The sequence below is a fragment of the Cricetulus griseus genome, chromosome 7 (assembly GCF_003668045.3).
Source record: "Cricetulus griseus strain 17A/GY chromosome 7, alternate assembly CriGri-PICRH-1.0, whole genome shotgun sequence".
Lineage (NCBI taxonomy): Eukaryota > Metazoa > Chordata > Mammalia > Rodentia > Cricetidae > Cricetulus > Cricetulus griseus.
In genome coordinates, this window is record NC_048600.1 from 108,552,551 (window position 1) to 108,575,279 (window position 22,729).

Here is a 22,729-nt window from a genome sequence, read left to right on the forward strand (position 1 = left end):
CACCATTTGTATCTCAACCGAGGAGGAAGACAACCCATGTTGGTAGGCATTCTGGAAAAGTACAGCTGTCAGCAGGTGTTTGTTACTGTCCCCACTGCTGCCTGGAGTTCTTCAGGCTTTTGGTCCTCTGAGGCATTGTGGAAGAAAGAGTCTTTCTCTCATAGCTTCTACAGGCTGGGCTCTTCTAGCTTCCTTCACTCCACACCATGAACGAAGATGGAAGTGAGGCTGTGACTGGTCCTCATTGTGTCACAGACTCATGAAGATACAGGCAGTCTCACAGTCATCTCCTCTAGCTTCCCACTCTGCATCAGACCTTAAGAAAGGTGGTGTTGATCAGTTATTTCCTAAGAACTCATTTTTACCAGTTTTCCTACTGAGAAATTCCTCTTATGTATATATTTCTATATTGGGGAATAGAACCCAGGGCCTTGCACATTCAAACCCTAGCCCAAGATACATTTTTAGTTGTCATAAGTGGGGAGGAGGAGGAGACATGATCCAGCTGATATTTAGTTGTGGTACAGTCAGGGATGCTGTTAAATGTCCTGTGACATGCGTGGCAGTGCCTCTCTACCCATCCCTGAAACAGGGAGTTATTCAACCACAGATGTCAAAAGGACTTAGGCCAGGAGCCCTGCTTCAGGCAAAACCCACTGCAGCAGCAGTGAGACCCGAAGGGACTGAAAAGTAGCAGAACTTTTGAGGTTTTGCTTAGGTTTCTGTCTTCTCTGATTCAGAATAGGGAATAAGCTCTCAGGGTGCCCTGCTGAAGCAAAGTCTCCCTTCTTTCACTGTTTTTCTGTGTATTTACATGTCTGTGGCTTTCTCCATCCTTTAGGTCCCCAGGTCCTGACTTGGCCTTCTTGACTTCCTGTCCTGATAAGAACAAAGTCCATTTCAACCCAACTGGCTCAGCCTTCTGCCCTGTCAGCTTGATCAAGCCCCTCTTCCCCAGCATGGGCTTCATCTTCCGGAACTGCCCCTCCAGCCCTGGCTCTCCTCTTCCCCCTGCCAGCCCCAGGACACCACCTCGGAAGGATCCAGAAGCTTCCAAGGCCTCCTCACTGCCATTTGAACCATGGCAGCGCACCCCACCATCAGAAGAGTCTGTGCTTTTCCAGAGCTCCTTGGTAGTCTGAGTCCCCCCGCCCACACACTTTTACCATGGAGACTAGTGCCTTGGTGGCAAGCTCTTCATTAGCTTCCCAAGATGGGGGATGGAGGAGCCCTTCCCTCTTGGCCTTTGAGCACTTTCATTTATTGTGTCAAAGCCCCAGGTCCTTTGGTGGATGTCAGCCCCTCCAAAGGCGAGGAGACTGACCTTCTCCACTAGCAGCTAGGCAGCTCACAACTTACACTTGTGTACCTGCAGCTTCCCTCACTTGCTAGAAGGTCTTGAGTTCAAATGACTTATAGGAGGGTCTTGTTATGGAACAAGGTGGCTGTGAATGAGAGAGGGGAGATGCCACAGACTTCTTTATAGCTCCACCTCCAGAGACAGAGGAGAGCAGACCAGATGCCTCCTTCCTAGAGGAGCTACCAAAGTGGTCCTCAGGGCCAGTACACTTGACCAATTCAGCTGTTGGCAGGGGACCAGGAGATTTCCCAAGTGGCATTTCATCTCACTTTTACCCTGACTAAAGATTGTCTTAAGCAGCATCCCAGCCCAAAGTGGATAGTGGGAAGAGGGAGAGCTGGCATTCCTCCAGGTGGCATGTAGTGGCTCCATACCCTCCACCTGCTCCAGGGTTGGGTTGGATTAGAAAAATGCCTATTTTCTTGTATCGATGTAGAAACTCTATTTTCTCCCAAAGACACTATTTTTGCAGCTATTTGAAGTTTGTATATTTTCCGTACTGCAGAGCTTACACAAAATTGAAGAATGTTAATGTTCAAGTTTTCTTATCTTGTGTTTAGAGGTTGTTTTTTGCAGATCTTGATGTTAATAGACCAAATAAATAAGTATTCCAGCAGTTTGGCTTTTTTGAATACCTGGGAAGGGAGGAATGGGGTAGAATGAAAGGTGCTATACCTGTCACTCTAGCCTGTCTTCAATAGAAGAAGCCTCCATTTAACACATCATGGTCTAGTTGCTATAAGGATGGGCCTTGCTAGAGACCTTCACAAAGACACACTAACGGTAGTGTTGTCTAGAATGGAGAGCAGGATGTGTTCTGCAAGTGGATATGGGAGTCACTAGGGAAGGTGCTAAGGACAGTCTGAAAAGGCTCCTGAGGGATAGTGGACTTGAGAGAGAACATGAGAGCAACTGAAAGGAGACAGTTTGACATTGCAGGTACCCCTTGCTCTGGCAGTGGAATGAGAACAGGGAATGACATGCAGCTAAGACAGCATTAAGTTTTAGCTACCATGCGTACGTCTCGGTATGTAGCTTTGGAGGGGGCACAGAAACTGTTCTTGTCTTTTCATAGCCTCTCAGTTGGTGCTGTACAGTAAGAGCACTTAGATGCCTGGGAAAAGTGGGAATCGTCATTCCAACATTCTCTTAGTGCATGGAATTTAGGAGGCATTCCAGCAAAAGACATACCCATTCTATTGGATGGAAAGTTTACCCTAATGGGTACAATTATATCTGTCCCAGAAGAGCTCAGGATAGACCCGCTAGGCCAGGTTATCCCAACCACTATCCATTGGTTTGGATACCAAACCAATGAATACCAAGTTAGGGGCTTTAAATGAAATGTCACTGGAAATGGGACAACCATTGGATGAGAGAAATAAAAGTACCACTCTGAGTGAAGGAAGGTCAAAAAGACTGAATAACTTTTTCCAAAAAGAGCATACCAAGTTGGGGAGTAAGAAAAGGAACCATGATCACGTCTCTCCACAGTCAGTGCTTTCTAACCACAGAGTTCTCCTGCTGGTTCTTATATTGCCATTGATTTCTCATAGGGAAACTCAACCCAGGTCAAGTGAATTGTTTGTGCTCCCAGTTGGTAAATTAAGGAGGCAGAAATGAAATCCACTACTCACCCAGTTACTGTTTGGTTCCCTGGAAGTGTCTGCTGATTCGGTAGAGTAAAACAAAGAGCAAGAGTAAAAGTGTGGTATTTCCTCTTCCCAAAATAAGACAGTAGGCAAGGGACAGAGCCTATCTTCTCTTAGTCTTCCTAGCCCTGAAAGATGTCTGGCTTGTCCCCAAAGCCTTAGTGAGTCAGGTCCCCAGTGATGGGTGTGGTGTTGCCTGGCCTTTCCTTCCTTTGCCTTAGGCTGTGCCAAAGGAGCCAGGCTCCTAGAAGAGAAAAGCAGGCCGGAGGTCCATGGCTGCCTGCAAATTGGACCAGTTATTAGGTGGGGCACTTGGTGTTAGTCTTGCTTTGGCAATTCTAGTCAAGCAGGTGGAGAGCCAGTCACCGGACTGGGGAGGAGTCCAAGGATGATCCCAATAACGGGAAGGGGAATGTGTGAGGGTTGGAAGGCCTTGGAGGGGAGGTGGAGAGAGAAGGATTGTGAGTTCAAGGTCATTCTCCTACATAGCAAGTTGGAGATTTCAATAAACACGAAGTTTTCACCTCAAAGAGGTGAGAAATAAGATTGAAGTTGAGAAAAATATCATGACTAATAATACCTCAAACTTGCACAGCATACTTTACAGTTTGTAAAACACTTTGGCAAACCTTAGCTCATTTAATCCTCAGAACCTTCAAGGGGTGACAGGGTGGTTATTACTAATTATCCCTAGTTTACAGAGTGAGAAAACTGTGGCTCAGAATTTAAGTAACATTGCTGTGCTGCCTTTAAGTGACAAGAGCCCTGATTTATCACGGAGCCTGCCCAAAAGACTTCCTGCCTTGGAAACCTAGTCAAGTGTCAGAAGACCCATGTTCCTCAGGCAGGCCTTGAACGCCCATAGACGGGGTTGGAGTCGCTGACGCTGGGCAGCGGCTAGAGGGCGCTACGGCTCTATGAAGAGATGGAGGCGTTAGGACCCAGCCGAGGCCTGACAGCCGATCGCAAAAAAAAAAAAAAAGACTTTTGATTCACTCCTGGCCTCACCGCCTCTTTCTCCGCCCATTTGTCTATTTTCGCTCCGCGTAGCCAATTGATAAAGTCCACATACTTGTACGTCATTACTATACGCCGGGTTGTTTTCTAGGCCTCCCCACAGAGCTCCGGGTTATAGGAGTCCTTGGCGTTGCCTGATCGGAAAAATCTAGGGGATGATGCATTAACCTCGATATGGCGGGCTTTCCTGGCCACCAGGAAGGGAGCCAAGGTCTCAAGACCTGCCTTCTTTCCTAGAATGCCGCTGCCGGGGCGGGAGGCGTTTTCCGCCAGGCAGTTGTGAGCTGGCAGTTCTGGAGGTGGCTGCCCCGTCCTACGAGGCGGCGGTCGCACGCAGCTCCTATGAGGCCCCTGCCGCCGGCCGGCGATGTCCGCCTGGAGCTTTCGCCTTCGCCGCCGCTACCGCTACCTGCTCTGAGCGGGTCTCCGGCCGACTCGTCCGTGCGTCTCATGGCCGCTAGCAGATCCCTGGTGCCCGACCGGCTGCGCCTGCCGCTGTGCTTCTTGGGTGTCTTTGTTTGCTATTTCTACTATGGGATCCTACAGGAGAAGATGTGAGTGGACCCTTGGGGGGCAGGACCGCTAACATCCCCAGCCAAGGTCGGCATGCAGTGTCCACCGCCCACTTTACGGCCTGGCCCTCCGGCTGGCTTCCTGTGTCTGGTGTGGGTTTCCCCCTTCTCCGGCCCGGCCCTCTGACCTCCTTTGCACTCTGCTATTATGCATTGCCGGCTGAGCATCCTTGTAATTCTAAAATTCCAGGGCGGGCCGGCCTCTGAATTTTGGGGGATGCGATTCTTCTTCTCCTTCTTTTTTTTCCTTTAGATGTTTTTACCTTTGTTGATTACAAGAGCCAGATCTCTTTTTGAGCTCTCAGGTGCTTGCAGACCGCTAATCATTTGCTGTCGGTCTTGCTTTCCTACTGAGACTTTTATCCCGCTATCTGACTTTCCTTGTTGCCACTACCTGTATTCTTTCCGGATATTCTTTCTTTAGGTTATGGTATCAGTAAGCTAGCCTATCTAGTTTCTGGGTTTAAATAAAGTCGGTCCCTTTGGGTAAATAAACTCATTGTTGCTTACTAACTTTCACTGCATCCATAAAAGCACGATATTTAACAAAGCCCTCAGTGGCTCTGAACATACTTGATGACACCGAGTGACATATACTAATTTCTCCTCTTTTTCATGCATTTCATCTTAGAACTAGAGGAAAGTATGGGGAAGGACCCAAACAGGAGACATTCACCTTTGCCTTAACCTTGGTCTTCATCCAGTGTGTGATCAATGCTATGTTTGCCAAGATCTGTGAGTACCTCATAGTAATTTGTTGGGTGTATCTTCCCTTCCCCCATATTCTGGGCATGAGACGTGGATTCATCTTTAAAATCTAAGTTTTCCCTACCTCCATACCCTTGAGTATTTAAACAGCCTCTCTGCAGTCTGTAAAGCCAATGGCTGTGAAATGAGATTAACATATTAGGTCTTTAAATTATGCCAACTTTTGAGACAGAAATGACTGGGTCTTCTGTATTCCAAATCCCCATTGAAAATACTTAGAACATTTTCCCCTTTATCCCTTTGACTTTGCTTTGTATGACAGCTTCAAACATGTCTTTGTTCCTTGAAGCCTATTGGCAGAGTTAAGCCATCCTTTCTAGAATTCAATGAATCCCTACCTCCACTCTGCATGTGGTCTTGTTAGGCTTAAGGGGAACTGGAGAGTTGAATAATTTTCAGAAATTTCCCAGCTTAAGAGGATAGAAATATCTGTTTTATTTGACAGACAAGTTCCTTTCATATGGCCTCAGCTTTTGCTTAGTAGTCCATCCTTGCCCCACCGGGTTTCTCTTGTATGTTTTGTTTGTTTTTGTTTTATTTTTGTCTTCTCCCAGTGATCCAGTTTTTTGACACCGCCAGGGTGGATCGTACTCGGACCTGGCTCTATGCCGCCTGCTCTGTCTCCTATGTGGGTGCCATGGTCTCCAGCAACTCAGCACTACAGTTTGTCAACTATCCAACTCAGGTGAAATCTCAGGGTGAGATGAGAGTTGGCTCAAAATTGTGAGGACAGGACTAAGGGGTCTTCCCTCAGGTCTGTGATTGAAATGAAAAGAAACAATCCTAGAGGCCTAGGGATGTAGCTCAGTTGGTAGAGCTTGCTTAGCATGCATGAAGACCTGGGTTCCATCCCCAACACTGCATGAGCCAGGCATGGTGTTACAGGCCTACTGTCCCAGCACTCAGGAGATAGAAGCTGGAGGATCAGAATCACAGGTTCAGGATCACCTTCAGCTATATATCCAGTTCAAGGCCCACTTGAGCTACTTGAGACTATGTTTAAGGTGGGGTGGGGGCAGTCATATCAGAGTATGCTTGAGAAGAGTGTGGTGTGTAGGACCACAGAGTTGGGGTAAGGGTATGGGTTTGGCCATGATAGGGCTGCTTCTTGAGGCCAAGTTCTCAGGTTCAGGTCTAGTGCTAATGCCTCTTAATGTAGCACCTGCTATACTTCCTGATACAACACAGGCGCTCAGAAATTACTTGCTCACTTTTATTTCAGGTTCTCGGTAAATCCTGCAAGCCAATCCCAGGTAAGCAAAGAAGATAGTCCAGTCTCCATCTCTTGTGATCACTCTTCCTCCTTTCGCGCCCCCCCCCCCAGTTCTGAGTCCCTCTGGGTGTTATCATCCCATCATAGGTCTCTCTAAGGGTTTTCCTGTCCTCCGTTTCTTCCTGTGGTGTACACAGGCTGAGTGGGGGCCAGAAGCTGACCTTGCCTGCTTTGTGTCCTCAGCCATTGCAGTGTCCCCTGTGTTTACACTGTCATCTCATAACCTGAGTCCCACGTGAGCCGGCCATTTCTCCCTTTGAACGCCTCATCTTTCACTTGTTCTCCACCCTTCCTTCCTGGACTTTTGTCCTCTGGCCTTCTCCACCTTATCTATTACTCAAGCCTGTTGCTCAATCATCTTTATCTGGGTGCCAGCCCGACACCCCTCCTAGCTCTCACCTTCTTTTCTCCCTCAGTCTTGACATGACTCTTGGGAGGAGGGTTTTGGGGTCACTAATTCCAGTGGGTGCTTGAATTGTCACTGTTTTTATTTTTGTTTCCCCAATAGTTATGCTCCTTGGGGTGACCCTCCTGAAGAAGAAGTACCCACTGGCCAAGTACCTGTGTGTGTTGCTAATTGTGGCTGGTGTAGCTCTCTTCATGTACAAGCCTAAGAAAATGGTTGGGGTAGAAGAACACACAGTTGGCTTTGGAGAGCTTCTTCTGGTATGCAGTCCTTTTTTGAAGGCAGCCTTTTCTATCAGATTCCACCAAGGACAGCCCCAACTGAGGCAGGCAGAAAGCCAAAGGAGGGTGTGTTGTCACTTGACTCCTGTTGCTGGTCTTTGCTGCAAGGACCCTGGCTCTGCTATGGCCACAATAGAAGCCTGAAATATTTAGCCTTAACTAAGTAAGCTCTCCTGGAGAAGAATGCTCTGGGGTCTGTGCTTAGATCCTGCTGTGAGCTCAGAGAGACCCAAGAGCTGAGAAAGAAACAGTGGTGTGTGCCTCCATAGGTTTTCAGGCAACATGGAAGCTAGACTTAAATCAACAAGAGATATCGTTGAGTGTTAGGCCCTGCCTCCAGTGCTTCACATCTTTATTGCTTAACTTTTATGACAGGCTCCTAACACAGGTAGTGTTGTCTCCATTTTACAAATGAAGAAACTGAGGAGAAGCTAAGTCATTTCCCCATTGTCACACACGTAAGTGGCAGTCAGGATTCCAGGCCAAGCAGTCAGATCTCAGAACCTAGTCTCTGGAGTTAGTTCTTACTGAGCAGAAAGGCACCCTGCAGGAGGAGGCCTACTCACCAAGGCCTGTTCCAGTCTCTGTGCGAAATGGCAAACTTCCTATTCTACTCTGATTGCTATCCGTTGTGATGTAGCTAGCCTGTCAGTCCAGTGCCTGCCAGAAGGACAACTAGCATGGTCTCTCTCTCTCTCTACCCCCTACACCTGCCCACAGGCAGCTTCAGTTCTGAGGAAGTGCCTGAGGGGAAGGTCTTGTATCCTGGGTTAGGAAGGGGCACTGCTGGCCACCTCATTGCCAGCTGCTCCCTTTCCTTTCCCAGCTCTTGTCTCTGACTCTGGATGGACTGACAGGTGTTTCCCAGGACCATATGCGGGCTCATTACCAAACAGGTTCCAACCACATGATGTTGAACATCAACCTTTGGTCCACATTGCTGCTCGGTGCTGGTAAGGAGTCATTCTGCTGTTCTCTGCACAGATCACCAGAGGGCAGACTGCTCTCATCATTTATCGCTAGCTCTGCTGCCAGTTGCTAACTCTGTGCAGGCCCAGGGCCTGACTTCGTTCCAACATGCCCTTCTGTCCAAGCCCTGAGAGGCCTTCTTGGGAACCTGTGCTGGCAGTGTTTCTCTGCACCCTGTTACTGACACTGTTGGGGTATACATGTGTCAGATGTCTTAAGAAGGAAGCTACGTGGTAAAGTACACAGGGATATCTAGGAACCTATTTCTCCTGAAGCGGATAAGACATTAGTATGCTCATGCTTGCCTATTTAGGAGTATACTGAATGGAGTTCATGTATGAAAGTATGAAACATTTGATTTGGAATCAGTAATTCCTGACTTGTCAAATCTGAGCACATGAAGAAGGTATTTTTCATGTAGCATGATGGGGTTAATGGAGAAAACTACTGGTGGCTGGAGGTGACCAGTTCCAGGAGACCTAGTGGATCTTTGCTTTTAATCACTTTATTTAAATTGCTGGTTTGGTTTTGTTTTCTGAGGCATTTTCTCCCTCTGTGGTTCAGGCTAGCCTAGAATTCATTACCCTTCTGCCTCAGCTTCCCAAGTTCTAAGCTTACAGGCACAAACCAAACTATCCAACAGCAATCACTTTGGTAAATCACTAACTTGGGAGCCTTTCTTGGAAAATCAAGTTAGTTTCTGTAACCAGACAAGAATTTGAGAAAGGAGCATACCGGGCCAGAATAAACTCCACATATGGTTCCTCGCCCAGCCTCCCTCATGGTATTTAAGTTGGCTGCTTGCAGGTGTATGGGTAAGCATAACATGAGCTGTTTACCTCTTGAATTTTTTAGGGATCCTGTTCACTGGGGAGCTCTGGGAGTTCTTAAGCTTTGCTGAGAGGTACCCGACTATCATCTATAACATCCTGCTCTTTGGCCTGACCAGTGCCCTGGGTCAGGTGAGTTCTTTGGAGGAGGAAAACTTTCCTTCCCTCTTGTGTCAGTCTGGGAGAAGAGGAGCCACCCAGTTAGCCCTGGCGTCTGCTGTAACTCTCACACACTTTCTCTTTCTAGAGCTTTATCTTCATGACAGTTGTGTACTTTGGTCCCCTGACATGCTCCATCATCACCACAACACGGAAGTTCTTCACCATCTTGGCTTCTGTGATCTTCTTCGCCAACCCCATCAGCTCCATGCAGTGGGTGGGCACCGTGCTGGTATTCCTGGGTGAGTTCTACCCAGAGCAAGTGCCAGGGGCCACAAAGGGGAAATGGCAGAAATTTATATTGTTATTTTAAAGAACATTTTCCTAAAGGAGAAAAGGAAGCATTTTTTCTAATTCGGCCCTCCTCCTGAGCATTCCATCTTAGTGGTGTCCTTTAATGGCATGAGCTTTCAAGGTCCTGAGTGGACAGAGTCTGATGTTCACTTCCCTACCAACCTGTGGTGTTGTATGAGAGCCAAGAGAAATAGCTGGGAAATTTTGATTCTGATTTTAATTTTGAATCTGATTTTAATTTGATTCTGATTTTAATTTTGGCATTGGTTTGTGTGTCTTAGTGGTTTTCCTTTTCTTTTGATGGTATTCTCTTGTCTTTGAGGAAGCTACATAATATTAGTCTTCCATAGTTGTACGTAAAGCTGTGTAAAGTTGCGCACACTTTTAATCCCAGCCCTCAGGAGGCAGAGGCAGACAGATCTCTAAGTTCAAGACCAGCTTGGTCTACAGAGCGAATTCCAGGACAGCCAGAGCTACATAGTGAGACCCTGTCTCCAAACAAACAAAAGCAAAACAGAGTTTGTTGTATGTAAATCCCCACCGTTGGGAAGCTAGGCTGCTATCCTCAGATCATTGGCATGCTTCATGTCCTCCATGAAATTTAAGCGCTTCTCTCCTTTCCTTAGGTCTCGGTCTTGATGCCAAGTTTGGGAAAGGAACAAAGAAGACCTCCCACTAGGAAGAGAGAGGCTGCTCCAGAAACACTTAAGTTATTATCTCCAACGGTGACATCTTGGGAAAATGGACTCAGTCACGATACAGTCAGAAAAGGACTGGGTTCCAATCTTTTTATAAAAAAAAAAATCAAAGGAAGCAAGATTAAATATTCTAAACAAAGCACTTGGGATTTAACAAGACAGGTTGCTAATTTCTTGTTTTGCACAGTCTAGCACAAATAAAGAGAAGAAAGGCAAGCTGGAAGCTGGAGACCCTACTGCTGCTCCCTAGGCTGGGCTGGGCTTGGCGAGGCTGGGTGGTTAGGCTCCCCCATGAAGTGCACAGAAGTGTGTATGAGCAGGGGGAGCCCTGGGAGTTGGCAGGGTTGTGCCAGCAGCCTCTGTTCCCACAGGCGAGCTCTAAATATGCTGAGACAGGTGGCTGGCTGTTAGAGCCAGAGGATGTAAAATCACTTCAAAGCATGGCTGCAAGAGAGTCGAGTCGCCAAAAAAAAACAAAAGGTGTGTTCTCAAGGAACACCTAGAGGTCGAAACGGGCCCAGGACCTCAAAATCCACTGGCTTTTATCTTGTCCCTACTGCACCCTTCAGCCAGACTTAACCCAGAACCTGTGCATGAATCATGAACATGTTTTCAAGGTCCCTGAACATGCTTTTCCTGATTCCTTCCCTCCTTCCTTCTGCTCTCAGTCCACCTGCCCCCTGTGGGAGCCTGGATTCATTACTCCTATTCTCCTGCCCACTTCAGCTGAAGCCTCTCAGTCCTCTGCTTGTTCTGGCGTGCCAAGGTGTCACCGCGCCAGCTTCTGCCTGTTGAAAGGGATGCTGGCGGAAGGCAGGGTGGCTGAGTCCTGCTTCAGAGCAGCTGTCAAGTGCTCTGGGTGGTACTGGGGGGAGAAGGAGGAGCATGGAGCAGAGCCACCTGCCCACTGCTGCCTTCAGAGCTGGATCACAATCCTCCAAGGACCAAACTTTACACATGAAAGTGCATTGCCACCAGCTGCAACTTTCCTTCCATCTGTTCCAGCCCCCGCCCCTTGGCTCTCCAGATGGGAACCTGGCCCCTTTCCTGAGTGCTGCCTTGCCACCCTCTGCCCAGACTTTTAAACCCTTCCCTGCTCACACTCCCCATGCTCCCTAGGGCCTGGGTGTCATGATGCTCCGCCTCCAAAGTTCCCCTCCCTTCTTGAACTCCTTCTCCTTGGGGGGAATTTTTAATCTATTTGGTGGAATTGACTTCCTTTCTCCACTCCTCTCCCTGTTTACTCATCACCCTGTAGGTTGTTTCCTCTGCTACACTTGGGTGTTCTCCCATGGGTTGGATGGTGGTTAGAACCTGTGGCCAGGGCTAGGGTCCTATAGGTGGCCATCATCTGTGTCTACTGCTCTAACAAGAAACATCAGTTTCCCCCAGCCATTTGGCTGTCTTGAAAGTATCCAGCGCTGGTCAAGACAAAACTGATTTCAGCAGCTTGCTATGAGATGGCTTGAATTATCAGCTTGTCCTACCAGCTGGGTGCTTGGGAGTCCAGTTCCTGGGTATTCCTGCCTGCTCATCTGACACTTCTGGTGCTACCTTCGATCATGCAGGAGTTTCAATGGTAGCTAAGACTAGTGCTTGCCTCTAGGAGGCTCATAGTCTAATAGTTAGGAGGCTAGAAGACAAACCGCCACATCTCAGAAACTTGAGTGATATTCGGGAAGGTGCCCGGGCAAGGTGAGGCTTGACTAGCGTGTAGGAAGATGAAAGCAGGAGAGGTTGGAGCATTGGCCTCGCTGCTAAGCAGGTAAAGTGGTTTTCAGCTGCCTCTTCCTCTCACCTAGTCTGCTGTCTCCAGTTAGTTTCAGTGGGGACACATGGCAGGGCCATGGTTTTCAGTTGAGGCAGTGTTCTATACAACTTGAAGATACCGAATAACTAAACTGCCCGCTTGTTCAGGCTGGCACACTACCTGCAGGAGCACAGGAACAGAAGACCAGAGTTGACTAAATTAGCCCTACTGTTAGTATCTAACAGGCCTGACACTGAAATACCAGGCAAGTTCAAACAGGCGATGTGGATTTGCTAACCCTGGGCAACCTGATGCCTCAGGTTTTGAAAGATCAAAGGCCCTGTTCTGCAGTTAATTCTCAGCTATGCGCAGAAGGGAGGAACCCAGCCTTCAGACTTCCCTAAGCCCTGTGTTTTTACTATGGGCTGCATTGTACTTAGCTCTATTTTGGTCAAAACATCAGGTCTGCCTTTTCTGTTTGGGTAGTTGTGCTCAGGTTCCTGACAAGCTGATTTTCCATTTTTGTCTACAGCAAGGAAGAGTGGCCCACGTGCTATTTGGGGTCCAATCTTAAGGAAATCTATTCTGGAATTAAACATAGAAATAAAAATGATATTGCTTGTCAAAAGATGTGGAAGGGCAGGTATTAAATGTTCCTGCAGATTATGCATAAGGAACAGATTCTGTACCCTTGCTCTCTGTAAACGCACTTGCAAGGAGCACCGAACAAATGTCTGTTTTTCAGAGATGGGAGAACCTAAGAGTCAGAAGGTTAGGTGACTTCCAGTTGTGGCTGTCTCCTGGACTGGGCCCTCCAAGGGAGGAAAGTGAAGCCCCTCAGGAGACCCATTGCCTCCAATAGCTGGTTCCACTTGTCAGGGAACAGTTTGTATGTTTTACAAGCAGAACTGGTCATTTCCCCCAGATGCCCTGGCAGAGAAATTGCCCTCAGTCTCTGTGGGATCGTTCAGCCCTTCCCATTGAAAACAGACCAGCTGTCTTCAGGAACAGTGAGCTCATGTTTACAATGCTCCTGCTTTCCCAGGGCTCTTTAGGCTGTGCCATTTTATCCTTAAGACACTCTTGGGGAGAGCTGGGGCCAGAAGCAGCCTCCCACATATGAAGTAGGAAGCCTGAAATTCACCAAGGTGCATTGGCTGAAGGATGAACACAGTTCTGGGAGGGTGGGAACCAAAAGTCTGATTTGTTTTCCTATATTGGGCCAGGGACTTCTTTAACCTTCAGCAAGCTGAGCTGTGTGGATTTTCTGGGAATTCCTAGTAGAACTTCCAAAAAACTTGGGGACAAATAGTGCTGGCTTCTAAAAATAGAAATAGAAAAATAGAATCTATTAGCATTAGAGGTAACTTACTTTGTTTTGTGTTATGTTTTGAGACAGAGTCTCATCCAGCCCAGGGTGGCTTAGGCCTCAATATGTACTTGGGACTAAACTTCAACTCCTCCTGTTTAGGTGATGGAGAGATGGCTTAGGGGTTACAGACACTTGCTGCTCTTGCAGATGACTGGACCTGGGTTCCTAGTACCCATGCTGGTGACTCATAACCACCAGTGACTCTGGCTCCAGAGGATCCAATACCTTTGGCCTCTGAGGGCTCCTGCATGCACATGCACACACCCCAACACAGACACATACATATAATTAAGAAACACACACAAACTCTGGGCTTTTCATCTCAAGTGCTGGGATTACAAGGTGTGTAATACCATGCGTAACACCATTACAACTTAGAAAAGAATGTTTTAACTAAAAAAAAAAAAAAAATCTGGGAAAGACTATTCATGTTCTTCCAAAGAGAATATAATCATCAGACTATCTCAATGATAAATTCTATTTTCACTTGCAGAAGATGTTGAACAAAATGTTATTCTCTGTAGACAGGCCTGGTGGCATATGCCTCTGAGTTCAGCTACTTGTGAGGCTAAAGTAAGTTGCAAATTAAAGGTCAACCTGAACAAGTTAATGAGAACCTGACTCAAAAAGTGGGGGCAGGGACATAGTTGTCATGCCTATAATCCCAGCATTTGGGAGGTGGAGACAGGAGGATCAGGAATTCAAGATAGTTCTTGGCCCCATACAGAGTTCAAGATTAGTCTGGGCTACAGGAGATTCTTTCTGTCTGTCAACAAACAAACAAACCAAAACCCCAAACCAAATTAAATAGCTAATGAGGGGAGCTAGAGATACAGTTCACTTGGTAGGGTCCTTGCCTGAGTATGCATCAAGTCCATGCCAGCAAGTTAGCTTGACAGCAGATCATAAAACCTGACATGGTAGAATCCCAGCACTCTGCAGGAGATGAAAGTGGGAAATTCAACGTCCTTAACTAAATAGCAACTTTGAGATCAACCTTGGCTACATGAGATCTGTCTCAAAGAACAAAAAGGGAGCTGGGACTGGGGATATAGCTCAGAGGCAGAGGCTGAATCCCCAGTACCATATAAATATATTCTGTGATTAGACATCGCAGGGTATTTCACTGGGAGTGTTCGTGTGGCATAATTTTCAGTTTGAACTAATACAGTGTTTCATTTCTGGTAATTTTAGCTGTTGAGGGTCAGAGGTAAGAGGATGGCAAGTTCAAGGACAGCCTAGCCAACTTAGCAAGATCCTATCTCAAAATAAAAATTAGAGAAGGCTGGGGGTGTACCTCAGTGACAGAGCACTTAGCACTAGTGAAGCCCTGGCTGGGTTCAATTCCCAGCACTGAAAAGGCAAAACTTCTTGCAGTTTGGATGCCATGTTCCACAGTGCAACCCAGTGGAGGGGGCTGGGGGGCAATGTCAAGTGTGCTGAAAAGACACAGGAAAGCAACCATCGATGAAAGTGTCCATAATTAATAGCCATCTGTGAACCCCAAATGACCTCCCCTGGCCAACACCCCAGACAACCTTTCCTGGGCTTTGTCTTTGATGCATGGCCAGGTGGAGGGCAGGCTGTGGAGGTCCCAGAGGCTTTTCAAGCAGGGCTGCAAGAAAGTCCCTGGTGGTTCTTCCTGAGCCCTCCCTACAGTATGTTCAGACTGGTTTAATCACACAGCTCTCCGTGTCATCCAGAATATACTGGAGAGTAGCCACTGCCTTGTTAAAGTCATCTGACAGGCATGCTCTTCAGACTTGGAGCCAGGGAGTCCTGTCTGCCATTGGCAGGAAGGGCGGGAAGGGGACCCAGAGGGAGGAGAAACCAAAAGCAATCAGTCAGTGGCTCCTGCCCACAGAGACACAAGCCCTCAAGTGCAGCTCGCTGCTTTGGCCTTCCCCTGAAGCGTGCCTTTTTTGTCCAAAAGGGTGGGCTCCCTGTGATTTCTGGGAAAGGTGAAAGAAGGCAGCGCTTCAAGCCATATGCCAAGGCAAAGGGACCGTGTGCTTCTTCTCATTGTGTTTTGGTTGTGGCATCTGGATGTTCAGAGCAATCAAAGATACCATGTTTCATCTTGAAGCTGACTAGCCGTCTTTCCTCTTACCTGGGATCCTAGAATTGCCACATTTAGACCACAGGCTCCTAAGTACTCTATACATGAAGGCTGGGAACTCTATGAAGTGTGGTGTGAGGTGTGTGTGTGTGTGTGTGTGTGTGTGTGTGTGAGAGAGAGAGAGAGAGAGAGAGAGAGAGAGAGAGAGAGAGAGAGAGAGAGAGAGAGAGATGGACACCAAGCTGGTAGGTTCATTTTTATGTTGGAAAGGGTCCATACTCCCTTCATACACAAGAGCCATCATAATCATGGGACTCTTTAATTCAAAGTGACTTCCCAGCTAGGCATGGTGGTGAACACCTTTACCTGCACTCAGGAGGCAGATTTCTGTGGCCAGTCTGGGCTATGTAGAGAGACCTTGTCTCAACACACTCACACACACACACACACACACACACACACACACACACACACACACACACACACACAGTGATTTCCCAAACAGTGCAGTGCAACTTGGCATCCTGTAAAATAAGGCAGTTGTTTTCAGTGGCTTTATGAATGAGGTAATGAGGTTGAGGGCACAGGATACCAACCACAGCAGCCCATCCAGTTGAATTTCCAGTTTCCGCCTGGACCCTCCAGATACTCTCCACGGCTGCCAGGTTTAATGAATTAAAATACAGGCTGCTTATCTCACTTTGAGTTTCAGATAAACAACACATTTTTGGTATATGTCTCTGTATTCAAATTTAGCCAGCATTCTATATTTTATCTGGCATTAGTCATTATCCAAAATGTCCTTATGGGCCCCTCTCTTCCTAAGGAGGCACTCTCATTTTCATTCAAGTCGTACTTCTGTGCTCAAGGCACAGGTACTTTTTTGTTCAGGGCCAAATTTTTTATTTCCCTGGTGGCCCAGGGAAGTGCAGTACCAGACTTTATCGGCAGGGGGCACCACTCTCCTAGAGTAGATTCTCCAGGCTTGTTGCTGGGGGCTTCAGGAAGAGAAAGAGGGGAGACACTGAATTGAAGGTTCTATTTGCTGCTTCTGTACTCCCCCTGGAGCTCACTTCGCACCCTAACACCCTGCCAGTGCTATTTCTGTGAATCAAGAACCTGATCCTGTCACTTCGTTCCGAAATCACTTCCAGGGTTCCACGGTTACCTTCTCAATGCAGCATAAAAAGCCCTTCAGGAGCCCACTGGTGTCTATTTTCCCTTCGTCAACTCCTGCTACTTGCAGCCTGCTGCATCCCACTCACCTCACACTCCCAGCACTCCCATTCACCAGAAGCTGGTTGCAGCTTCCCTTGTATGGTATTTACTGCCATGCCTTTGTGCCCAGAGTTCCCTTTGCTTGGAATCCCCTTTTCCATTTGGTACTTTTAGCCACTCTGTTCATTCAACACATTGCATTGGTATGCACTGAGACAGACCGTGGCAACGTGCTATGTTCCAGAGAGACTGTGGAGCAGAAGGCTGCCTGGAACCCTTCCCCTACGGTTCCCACTGGGGGAAGGATGATACAAGTAAACACATAACAAAGTACTTGGACTTGGTTCAAGGGTTAACTGACTTGTCTTCATCAAATAGAGTTAACTGTTCCCTCTCAGATCCTCTCATGTTAAGGGTCCAATATCCTGACACCTATCCAGACATTGCAGAGAGCACACATCAAGGAAGTAACCAGTTTAAGTCAGTAGGGAAGGAAGAGTGTGAAGGGGTCAGAATGGAATTGTCTGTGATAGACTGAAATGCAAATGCCACCTACAGGGTGCAGTGGATCTTCATCTTCTCCTAATCAACAACATTTGTCAATGTTCAAAGAAGATGGAGGGCTAGGGACATAGTTCAGTTGGTAAACTGCTTGTCTAGCATGCAGCATGTTCTGGGTTTGATCCCCAGCACTGAACAAACCAAACATGGTGGTGCATGCCAGTAATCCCAGCACTTGGAAGATAGAGGCATGAAAACCAGACGTTCAAGGTCATTTTCTCAGCTACATAGTGAGCTCAAGATCAGCCTGGACTACGTGAGACCCTACCTCAAAGAAAGGAAAGGAAAGAGGGGGGAAATGGAGGAAGAGGAAAGAGGAGAACGAGGAGGGAGGAAGAGGAGGAGAAAAGAATGGAAATGTTCTCCTTTCCTGTTTGTTTAATTCTTCGCTGGCTTAAAGGAGACAGGCCTTCTGGTCAGGTCTGCCCTAGGACCACCAGGCAGCTATCCCCCTTGCTACAGCACTTCCATCACAGCCTAATATCAGAGACTGACCAGTTTACTGTAGGATTTAACAAATGTTTGTGAAAGACAGGAGTGGAGGGAGGGAGGAAGGCAGGAGACAAGGACTGATGGTTTGCTGACGGATATTCTTATCATCATTGCTTTGGGCATGGGACAGATGGACTGGATTTATTGCTGAGTGTGTGTGTGTGTGTGTGTGTGTGTGTGTGTGGTGTGGTGTGTGTATACACATGTTAGCAGGTGTGACAGCTGGAAAATGTGTCTAAGAGCTATCAACTTCTTGTTCTTAGAGGATGGGGGCTGGGGAAGCAGGCAGGGCTCACGGTGGACTTCCTGGCTTTCTTCCAGGAACTGCAGCCGCTGGCACAGAGATGAGAAAGAGTTGATGTAGGCTTTTGGTACCAACTGATGCATCCTCGGGGGGGAAGGTGTCTGGCAGCTGCTGCCACCCACTGCCTACACACCGGAGTGCCCACTGCATAGCAAGCAGTCGAGTGGGTCAGAGTTAAAAAGCTTTTGCTTCTCACTTGTCCAAAATGAGATCATCAAAATGATCCCTTACCCTGCGTTGGGGGAGAAGATGTATGAGTGATCAAAACTTCCCAGCGAAAGAGAAGGTGGGGGTGGCTCACACTCCTCGTTGTGGCCCCCAGAAGCAGAGCAGTCACTTGACCCTGCCGTAGTCTGCTGCTTTTCTGGAAGGCTGTGCTGTGCTTTTCATCTAGAGAGGACGTTGCCTCCTGCCCACACAGAGCAACCCATATGCATTCTCACTGCCCCAGTGAATAAGGGCATGTCTTTGAAAAATAGATATCTGAGGCTTCCAAAGTATATTTCATCTTCGAAGTAACCAGATCATCCAAGAAGCAGAGCCTCCATCTTGGCCCTGAGATGCCTCTGGAGTCTTCCTGGATAGGGTAGAGCAGAGGGGACTGGGGCAGCTGAAGTAGATTGGAATCACTGTCTAGGCTGGGCTATGGAAGCATCTGCCCCATGCTGTTCTCTCTGATGAGAGCAGCTTTGAGAAGTATAAACCACCCGCAGCCTGACTCAGCCACCCAGTGCATGGCAAGAAGGAATCTTTGTAGCAAGACTTTCCAGGAAGCTATCCCTCGGGCATACGGGCAGGCAGCCACTCTGACTAGCCCAGGCTCCAAGCTCTTGTTTGGTCCTTGTTCCAGAGTGTGGCCAAAGAGGCAGACGTGCCCAGGGAACTGTGATCCTCCCCTCTATAGCACCAGGGAAATAGAAAAGGGGAAGGAGAAAGGGGAAATGAGACAAAGATCCTGAACCAAGGAAGGGTTTTGCTGGGAGAAAGGATCAAAGAGGTCTAGTTTCCCAGCGTCCATCGTTCTTTAACAAAGTATATCTTTCCTAATTTCACCATCCCATTGGGGATGGTGGCAAAAGCAGGATCAGGTTTATTTGTTTATGTGTAGAGGCCAGAGGACAATCTTGGGTGTCATTCTCAGGCTCCATACACTTTTTTTTTTTTTTGATACAGGGTATCTCATTCACGGATGACTCACCAAGTAGATTGGCTGGCCCATGAGCCTGAGGGATCTTGCCAGTGCCTGCCTCCTGAGGAGTGAGATTACAAATGCATACCATCAAGCCTGGCTTTTTTTTTTCATATGGGTGCTGGGGATCAAACTCTGGTCCTCATGTTTGTAAGGCAAGCACTTTAGCTACTGAATCATCTCCCCAGCCCTTATTTATTTATTTAATATGTATATGTGTATGCCTCAGTGTATATATGTGCTACCATATGCATGCAGTGCCTGAGGAGGTCAGAAGAAACATTGGAGCCCCTGAAACTGGAGTTATAGGTGGTTGTGAGCCACCATGTGAATGCTAGGAACTGTACCTAGGTCTTCTGCAAGAGCTGTAAGTGCTTTCGACCGATGAACCATCTCTACAGCCCCCGATTTATTTATTGGCTGTATTATCTTGCTGTGTAACCCAGCATGGACTCAAATTCATAATCTTCCTGTCTCAGCCCCTCAAGCGGCAAGAGTTTAGGGGTACAGCATGACACTCCTCTGTAAAGTCCAGGTCTTGAATCTGGAATAAGAGCAGTCATTGTTACATTGTTACGTTGCCCACATTTTTGTTAGCGTTTCTCGCTCTCTCTCCAGCTTCTTCCTCTTCCATCCCCTCCCCTACCTCCTCCCTTCCCCTTGCTTTTCTCCCTCTTCCCTTTCTTTTCTTTTTGGAGACAGAGTCTCATGTAGCCGAGGCTCATCACTTTGTATGAGGATGACCTTGAATTTACTTGGGTGCTGGGGATTAAACCCTGGGCTTTGTATACGCTTGACAGTGCTCTGCTAATTAAGCTACATCCACAGTCCTTCCCTCCCTCCTTCTCCTTCTCCCCCTCCCCTGTGTTCCCTTCCCCCTTTTCCTTCTAGACAGTAGACAGTCTCACTATATAATTCAATCTGATCTGAAACTCCTGACCCTCCTGCCTCAGCCTCCCAAATGCTAAGATTACAGGCATGCACCACCATACCTGGCACAGCTCTCATTTCTAGAGTTCTAGCCACAACTCAGGACAGGTCTGACCATCTCTCTGGGGCTACCATCTGGCCCTGACCTACTTTCTGCCACCCCACCCCACCAGGTCGCCTGCACTCTGTCTCTCCTTTCTTCCATCTCTGCTGCCCCTTCTTTCCCTCCTTCCCTGGTACTCCCTTCCAACCCCCTTCCCCGTATCCCCCCTTCCTCACACTCCCAGTGCAGTCCTTCTCCAGCTCTGCAGTGGCCATACTGAATCCTTTCCTTGGCACCGGCCCTCGGCAGCCCTGCTGGGTTCCTCTCCTTGCTTCTGCAGCTTCTGCCCAATTATCCCTCTGGCCAGGCCGGGTGGGAGCCCTTCCCTCCGGCCATCCTGCCTCCTTCTAACATCCAGTGATTAAATTCCATTTGGGGGTGGGGCTGGCAAACCAGTTTGAATAAACTGGAGCTGTTAGGCAAGATGCTCTGTGTTCCTTTGGCCCTGAGAGCTCCAGCAGAGCAGAAAGAATCTCAGGGAAGATGACACCGCAGCCCAGGTCATTAAGGGCCACAGGATCTAGTTTTAACGAAAGTAAGATCAAATGCTTTTTAGAGTCAGGCAGTCCTTAAAAACAAGGGCTGGTGATAGGGAGGATCCCAGGCTCTTCCACAGGAAACAAAGCTGTGACTCAAAGGCATCTCCAAGATGCTTCCTTGCTCATCCACGTTCCTGAGTTTAATGTCTTTGGCTTGGGAATTAACTTTGAGGCTTTCCAGCACAGATAAAAATAGGTCTCATAAATGCCATCACGGGCACTTTCCGATAAGGTGGCCTTTTAAGGGAAGCTTGGCTCCCAGCAGAGGGCCTGAGTCAAGGAGCCTTTTGGAAGAGTGTCCCTGTCCTCAGAAGCAGCTCCTGGCTAAACAATGGATGCAGGAAGAGGAAGCTAATGGAAGCTTCTGAGCCCCAAAGACCAGGAGTCAGGTTCCTGAAAGGAATGTTTATTTCACTCATTCATTTATACATTCAGCCCACATGCATTTATCCAAATACCTGCTATGTGCCAGGAATGCTGCTTGGTCCTAGAATTACAGGGGAGAAAAAAAAAAAAAAACCAACAACAACAACAAAAGAAAACCTCCGCCCTCAGGAGTGGACAGTTTTGGCAGCAACACGGGGAAGGAACCAGACAACTGCAGCCCAAAATGAGAGTTCAGAGCAAGAGATATAAAAAGAAGTAGTTCAGGGATCTGAACATCAGACAGACAGTGTCCTGAAGGCAGCTGGGTAAAGAGCCTTAACAATTAGCTGAAAATTAAGTGTTTTTTATTATATTTGTGTGTGTGTGTGTGTGTGTGTGTGTGTGTGTGTGTGTGAGAGAGAGAGAGAGAGAGAGAGAGAGAGAGAGAGAGAGAGAAAGAGAGAGAGAGAGAGAGAAGGCATGCCATAGTTCATATTTGCATGTTGTGGCATGCTTGTAGAGATCAGAGAATAACTTGTGGGTTGTGGGTTATTGGCTTGTTCCTTCTATCACATGGGACCCAGGCATTGAACCCAGGTCACCAGGCTCAGCAAAGTACCTTTACCCACTCACCCATCTTGCTGGTCCCTCAGCAGAAAATTAACATGGGCAGCAGTGGGTGAGTGAGGACCCAGGAATGTGTTGGGGGAGGGTAACGTGGGGCAAAAGCTAGAGCTTGTTCCACTCCAGGGACTGAAGCAGGTCTGTGTATGACTGGAAACACCATTGCTAAGGGAAGGAGGAGCCTGGAGACAAAGCCCAGGTCACAAGGGCACAGGTCATCTCGCAGAGTCTTTCTTCTTTATGAAAGAGTCTGAACTTTATTTCCCTGAGGGTAGTGTGGCGCCGTTGAAGGGTTTTATGCAAACAAGTGATCAGATTAGGCTGGCATTTCAGAGTGTTCACTCTGGCTGGAGAGCAGAGAATGAGAGGCTGGGGGGCCTGGAAGGAGGCTTTTGTGATCCACAGAATAACCGGGGATGTGTCAGCAGAGACGGAAGGCAGTGGGTGGGACTGAGGTATGAGTAAAGCATGAGTGTCAGAACTCAGCGATGGACGCCTTGGATGTGGCCGGGGGGAGATGAGTGTGCCTCCTGGTTCCCAGGCTTACCCAGCTGGTGAGATAGAGAAGTCTGGAGATGAAGCAGGTTCCAGATCTGTGGTTGTTAGGTGTCTGTGGGTCACCCGGGAGGTAGCTGGGTAAGTCTGGGGTTGGAGAGAAGGGTCTGGCCCCAGGCAGGCTGGAAATATTCTGTAGCAGATGGATGGCAGTGCAGCTGAGAGTGTGAGCCATCTCCAGGCAAGTAAGGACAGTGTGACAAAAGGAAGTGAATGGCTCCAAGGAAAGCCAGCATTCAAAGACAGCTAAGGAAAGGAGAGTCTGATACATCAGAAGGCACAGTCAGAGAGATAAGGGGAAACAAGAATAGGGGCTGTCAGGGGATGGCCTCGCTCTCTCCCCAATAGCACTTTAACTTCCCTTTAGAAGTTCCCTTTAACTTCACTT

The 22,729-nt window shown here is 47.9% G+C and overlaps 2 protein-coding genes across 3 annotated transcripts in view; both read left to right on the forward strand.

Annotated features, from left to right (window-relative positions):
- Fam117a (family with sequence similarity 117 member A) overlaps positions 1–1,976 on the forward strand; it is a 64,462-nt gene extending 62,486 nt beyond the window's left edge. The window contains exon 10 of the mRNA XM_035448146.1: positions 842–1,976. Coding sequence (XP_035304037.1) covers positions 842–1,142 — 301 coding nt within the window. The 3' untranslated portion in view covers positions 1,143–1,976. The remainder of the gene's footprint in view (positions 1–841) is intronic.
- A 2,185-nt stretch (positions 1,977–4,161) lies between these two features.
- On the forward strand, positions 4,162–10,502 carry Slc35b1 (solute carrier family 35 member B1). Of its 2 annotated transcripts, none has more exons than XM_027424281.2 (9): positions 4,162–4,583; positions 5,233–5,336; positions 5,924–6,054; positions 6,592–6,622; positions 7,151–7,308; positions 8,156–8,282; positions 9,154–9,260; positions 9,376–9,529; positions 10,208–10,502. In XM_027424281.2, the coding sequence occupies exons 1-9, from the start codon at positions 4,372–4,374 to the stop codon at positions 10,258–10,260; spliced, it is 1,077 nt and encodes a 358-aa protein (XP_027280082.1). In that variant the 5' UTR covers positions 4,162–4,371; the 3' UTR covers positions 10,261–10,502. The 2 variants fall into 2 exon arrangements, with proteins under 2 accessions (XP_027280082.1, XP_027280083.1); XM_027424282.2 differs by having other exon boundaries at positions 4,565–4,583; positions 5,949–6,054.
- Positions 10,503–22,729: the final 12,227 nt, after the last annotated feature.